The sequence below is a fragment of the Montipora foliosa genome, chromosome 5 (assembly GCF_036669935.1).
Source record: "Montipora foliosa isolate CH-2021 chromosome 5, ASM3666993v2, whole genome shotgun sequence".
Lineage (NCBI taxonomy): Eukaryota > Metazoa > Cnidaria > Anthozoa > Scleractinia > Acroporidae > Montipora > Montipora foliosa.
Genome location: NC_090873.1, coordinates 27094615 through 27100614, shown reverse-complemented (window position 1 = coordinate 27100614; position 6000 = coordinate 27094615). Strand labels below are relative to the sequence as shown.

Below are 6000 nucleotides of genomic sequence, written 5' to 3'. Positions count from 1 at the left end.
TTAATTTGTCACCAAGACACAACAAATATTATTGATTTTCTTCCATTTTAGTTGGTTTTCCTCTGACCATTATTGGTGGAATTTTTGGCAAGAACTGGGCAGGAAGCTTCGATGCACCATGCAGGACCAAGAATATTCCTCGAGAAATCCCGCCAATGCCATGGTAAGATCATTATTGTACTGTACTATGTTTTTATTAACTGAGTAAAGGCTGTTAGGCATCAAAATTAATGTACTGATTATCCTTTGAAGCATTAAAATATAAAAACATTTTAAAAAACCATCTGTCTTGCCTTGAAGTCTTGAAATTTTAGGTGATCTGTGATGGCAATATCAATGTACAAAGAACTTAATTTTCCCAGAGAATTAAAGGTAGCAAGGAGCTTTCGGTTGTGAAAGAATGCAATGTGTTTTTGTGAACGAGTATCTTGCATCTGGGTGTGTGAGACAACTGTCTCACCTCCCTCTTCTCCCATGGCTGGCTAATACCAATATTGATTAATACCAATAAACTTGGCAACCAATGCAGAGGCCAATCATGGGTTACACTGGGTAATACCAGTACTTACAGAGGTTGCAGTTTTAAATTGCATTTTAATAACAGGGTTCGTACCTGTCTTCAAAACCCTTGAATTTTGAGAGTACATTTTCAAAGCCTTGAAAATCTCTGCTCTTCATTCCTGGTCCTTGAAAGTCCTTGAATTTTTTCTGACCCGCATTTTTAATCTTTGAAAACTTCAGTAGAAATAGTCAGCCACTCAAGTCATGTCATACAAACGGGTCAAGCTGTGGGGTCGAGAATGGTTACCAGTGCCTTTGCATTCCAAATGGTCTGGATAGCACAAGTGTTACTAATATTTTAAAAAATACAACCACACTTTTGAATTTTCGGAACATGTTTCGATGTTTCAAACATCATCTTCAGCCATAGTGAGTGTAACATTAAATTTTTTACAAGATAATTCGTATATATATATAACTATCAATACAATGATTCTTTGTAGATTAAATGTTCGTTACAAGTACGTGAAGTTCAAACGAACCAACACTATAGAGAACACAACTGACATAACGGTAAAAGTTTAAAAGTGTAATGCTAAACTGACATGATCAACTTGTTTGTTGAGTTCGGGTTTCAACCAATTGAGCGGTTGAAACCCGAACTCAACAAACAAGTTGTTCCGAAAATTCAAAAGTGTGCCTTTGCATTATTTTCATGCATACATGTTATGGAAAATGAGCAAGAATTGTACCTTCAGACTATTTCCATGGGTAAATTCTTCGACATAAATAAAAAAGCGATCCTTGAAATTTAAAAATTTGCTCCTTGAAAGTCCTTGAAAAAACCTTGAATTTTTGCTCTGAAAAAGTGTAGGAACCCTGTAATAACTGCACTTATTTAATCAAATCGAACAGTCACTAACTTTCTCCATATACCTGTAGATGTATAAAATTAATTATGTGGGTAAAGTGACTTATATTTGTCTCTCTTTCAGGTATCGCAGCACTTTTGTAAGAATGACTGTTGGTGGCTTTTTGCCTTTCAGGTTTGTCTTTTATGGAGTTACCACATCCTGCTCTTTTTTTAAAATCATCCATTTCAGTTTAATACTTAATATGATTCAGTTAGAGTTACTAATTTAAAAAATAATTTGAAGCCTTCCAGATGAACTACTGTATGATATAAGCCCAAATTTTAGTTTTGTATAAGGGTGCGTTCGATTTACCTTATTCCGGAATACATTGTAAGAATACAGAGAGTGATGATTTAAAACTGGTGTGTTTAGCATTTTAAAGCAACAAGGATAATAAAGATAATTTTGTTTAAAATATCATTTTAGCAGGTGTTTGACAATTTTAATGTGAATCTCCGTAAACACAAAGAATTTTGTAACTTATATTCCATGTATTCCTATTCCGGAATACGGTCAATCGAATGTGCCTTGTCAATTTTAAATTAAAGTGTTAATGAAGATGCTAAGTATTATTTTATTTCCTTGGTTTGTTACTAAAATTGAAAAGTTAATAAATTAATATATAACATTTTAATCTAAATGTTGATTTTTCAATAGTAAAACCATAATCGCATTTGAAGGAATTTTTTTCTTAAGAACAGTCCCTTATTTCTACTAATAATTTATTTTGCAGTGCCATATCAGTGGAGCTGTACTATATTTTCGCTACACTGTGGGGTCGTGAGCAATACACCTTGTATGGAATCTTGTTTGTAGTTTTCATCATCTTGTTAAGTGTCACAGCGTGCATTTCAATTGCTCTGACCTACTTCCAACTTTCCAGTGAAGATTATCGTTGGTGGTGGCGTTCTCTGATTTGTGGAGGGTACGCTCTATGTTTTAGTGTGTTACAGTACAACACGCCTTACCGTGGCCACCCAACAAATTTTTACTGTTTTTTAAGTGTAAATACATCAACTCAACAACCCATGCAATGGTGTTCAACTTAGAACTGTGCGAATTTTGCAAGGAGGCGTGACTGTCAATCAAATTCACACATCCTGATTGGTGGACAATTCGTAAAAAACTTTGTTAGGTGGCCACAGTAAGGCGCATCGCACTGTAAATGTACTAAGTTTAAAATACAACAGACATACTTCTTTTATCCAGTGCCACTATGTATAGGGCGGTAGCCCCTGTCAATCCAGTAATATTGCTAGGTTAAGTGAAAGTTATAATTACCGGTATGAAAGATTAAAAGTATGCAGACTATTAAAAGAGGTTGTCAATGGAGTAAATCCAATGTCAGACAACATTTTTAATTAACCCTTTGATTCCTAAACTGACCCCCATTGATGAGTAAAATTGTCTTGCGTTAGACAGAGTACTGGTACTTGTACTGTAAAATCTAGTAAGTCTCTCGTACGAGTCAATGGGTTTAAGGACGGTGCCTACTAATTCAAAGGTATATGTCTGCGCGGTTTACTGACTATGCAGGAAAAGCAGATCTTAACAAGTGTTATTGAAATCCAAAAGAAAATTGGGGGTAACCACGCATTTTCCGAAGATAATAATTTTATTAATCAACAATATTTGTAAAAATCTTTAAAATACAAAGCAATGTATGGCGTTCTTTTCCAAATTGAAGCTTAATTAATTATCTCTGAAAAATGCGTGGTTACCCCCAATTTTATTTTTGGATCCTGAGATCACTTGCCAAGTTCTGCTATCTCTGCATAGTTTTGAACCACGCAAAAATATCCCTGTATTAATAAGCACAAGCCATAGGAAATCCGAATCTCTTGAGATGCGCAGATTGTATGCGCAATAACAATAGTAGGCACTGTCTCCCATTGACGAGTATAATCGTCTGGCATTAGGCAGAGTAAAATCTATTGAGTCTCTCTCCCAAGAGTTAATGGGTTAAGATCTGTGTACCAGTATTATTAATATTCCTTACCCCACTCTAAAGCTGAATTTGAAAATATTAATTGCTCAGAAAAAAAGACCGGGCAATGGTTACTACTTTCTTAGGTGTTAGAAAAAATGTGAAAATTGAAAAGGCCTAAAGTTACATTCTGTAATTATGCGAGATAATAATTATGGAGTTTTTGAGCTCGTAAATTTAATTCTTCAATGGTTTTTTTTCAGCACTGTTTAGACCATACACCATTCATATCTTGAAATTTGGCTGTAATTTCAGGAAAGTAACGAAGTACATGTACAAAAAATAGTCATGGTGGTTCAAAATGTTGACTTTGCAAGTGGGCTGAGCTGTGAGATTTAATGTTGGGAAAACAGTATCTCAAATGATTAATTCCACCTTTTTTTTTTTTTTTTCAGTTCAACATCTCTGTTTGTGTTCATATATGCCATGTTCTACTTCTTCAAGAGATCCAACATGTCAGGCATGTTGCAGACTGTACAGTTCTTTGGCTACACACTTCTGACCTGTTATGTGTTTTTCCTGATGTTGAGCACCGTGGCTTTCTTTGCATCGCTGAAATTTATACGATACATTTATGTCAACCTCAAAATGGACTGATGTAGAAAATTAGTCATTTTTATGTGTACTGTTAAGAATATTGCGGAACAATATTATTAATGCAATTTGGATATCGTTCAAGGGATTGTTTGTTCTTTTGGGAGAAGGTAGCTTTCAGCTTTGTCCCAGGGAGAAATTAACACCCTGTCAGCTGTTGAGAAGAGGAGTAAATCAACACCTCATCAGGGCCAAGTACGTGTAGAAATCCTACCCTGGCAAGAAATTTTATCAGACCACTTGTCCATTGAGGAAGCACACACTCAATCACTATTATAAAATTTTAAAAAAATCAAAAAAGAGACACTGTTATTGGTTTTTTTTCTTCAAAAAATAGATAATTAATAAATGCAGGCACTTAGTGAAAGACCGGGGGGGGGGGGGGGGGGATTTTGGTCTCGCTTAGGGTGTTCCGGGCAAGGCATCAAATTTTTCAGCCGCCAAGGTCTCGTTTAGGGTTCCGCGAAGAAACACAGAATTACGTGAAGAGAAACAGAAGTCAAATTTTCTTTTAAACTTGTTTTTAGGTTAGTCTCCTTTAGGGGTCACAAAAAGCTTGACGTCTGTTCCATATGGCAGTCCCCCCCGGGGTGAAAGAACCCCTTGGGCAAGTGGGTCATGAAGTTTGCTTGCCCAATAACTTTCTTTTGCCTGCCTATTTACAGCAGTACCTTGTGATTTCAAAAGTTAGATGTCATTCATTGGTTGCTTTATTGCATCACATGACAACTAGCTTAGATTTGAGTTTGTAAATTTGCGTAATTTAATAATAAATTACAGCTATAAAAGAAAATATTTTAAAAGAAATGAAGAAATAATACATGTAGGTCAAGTTAACACGCCAGGAGACACCGACTAACAAATCGGCCAATCCTCAAACATTAAATTGTTGAATTTTTGTGGATTGAAATTCATTTGGTTGACTGAGAGATGGATGTAATGGTCTATTTAAACGGGGATAACTGGTTTGTTTTTCAGCTCACAGGAATGTTAACAGAACAATGGGCTTCAAAACCACAGGTCACTCATTACAGGCCATTGTTTTACCCAAGCAACCCAAAACTTTCAAAGTGGCTTACCTTAGGCCTAAACACTGTTTTAGCATTAGTAAAGGTCTTGTAATGAGTGCTGTGGAAACAATGGGGGTATGTTTTATTGGATGCCATGTTTGCATTCAGTCTATACTAATCTGGGTTCTACCTCCTTACTGAACAAGAAGCATCTAGTGAGGTAAAAAAGGGTTTGTAATCTAGGATCAGGTCCATCAACTATAATTATTTTATCATCACTCGAAACTTGCTGCTTGCTATAACTTGTATATGCTTTCCTGCAGTAATAGTCTACTGGGCAAAGTGAAAGTCAATGCAGTAAGCCAGATTACAATTAAATGGTTGGGAGCTATGTCTATGTTCCTTATGTTTTATGTTAACCATGCAAGCTAGTAGATAAGAGTAAAATATTTATTATTCACTGCAGTGCTGGCAAAAGTGGTGGGCATCAACTGAACTGCGGACATCCACCACTATTCACCTCCACTTCGGTGAATTAAGAAAGAAATAATTTATTATTCACAATAATTGCATTGTAATAATAATTATTGTTAGATATCACTAACTACTTTGTAAGGTATATTTTCTTTTAAAATAGAAGTTCGCAATAGACTGATGATTCTCACTAGTTCTGTCAACATGAATAAGAAGTATAGTGGTAGACTGTTTATATCTTCTGCTTAAAGGGGCACTGTCATGGAAATTTGCTGTGTATCGATCAAAACTAGATAAAAATCTTAATTAGTACTGTACCTCACCTGTACAACCCACTGAGAAGACATGAAATATATTTTGTGGCACAAAGAGCGATTCATATTTAATTTTTGGCAACTCTCCAAACTTGAAAGAATTAACCAGTTTTTTCAAGTTTAATCCATTTTCATCCTCTCCATCCTTCGCTGCAAACAATTGCCCAAAACAAAAAATACCTTAATACTCTTTCTTTCTCCCCCAA

The 6000-nt window shown here is 35.5% G+C and overlaps 1 protein-coding gene across 2 annotated transcripts in view; it reads left to right on the top strand.

The window, feature by feature from the left end:
* LOC138003840 (transmembrane 9 superfamily member 1-like) overlaps window positions 1-4903 on the top strand; it is a 24485-nt gene extending 19582 nt beyond the window's left edge. Inside the window, exons 15-18 of one of the 2 annotated variants that reach the window (XM_068850103.1) lie at window positions 52-163; window positions 1497-1547; window positions 2149-2340; window positions 3798-4903. In XM_068850103.1, coding sequence (XP_068706204.1) covers window positions 52-163; window positions 1497-1547; window positions 2149-2340; window positions 3798-3999 — 557 coding nt within the window. In that variant the 3' untranslated portion in view covers window positions 4000-4903. The remainder of the gene's footprint in view (window positions 1-51; window positions 164-1496; window positions 1548-2148; window positions 2341-3797) is intronic. The other variant, XM_068850104.1, reaches the window with a different exon arrangement.
* The last annotated feature ends 1097 nt before the right edge of the window (window positions 4904-6000 follow it).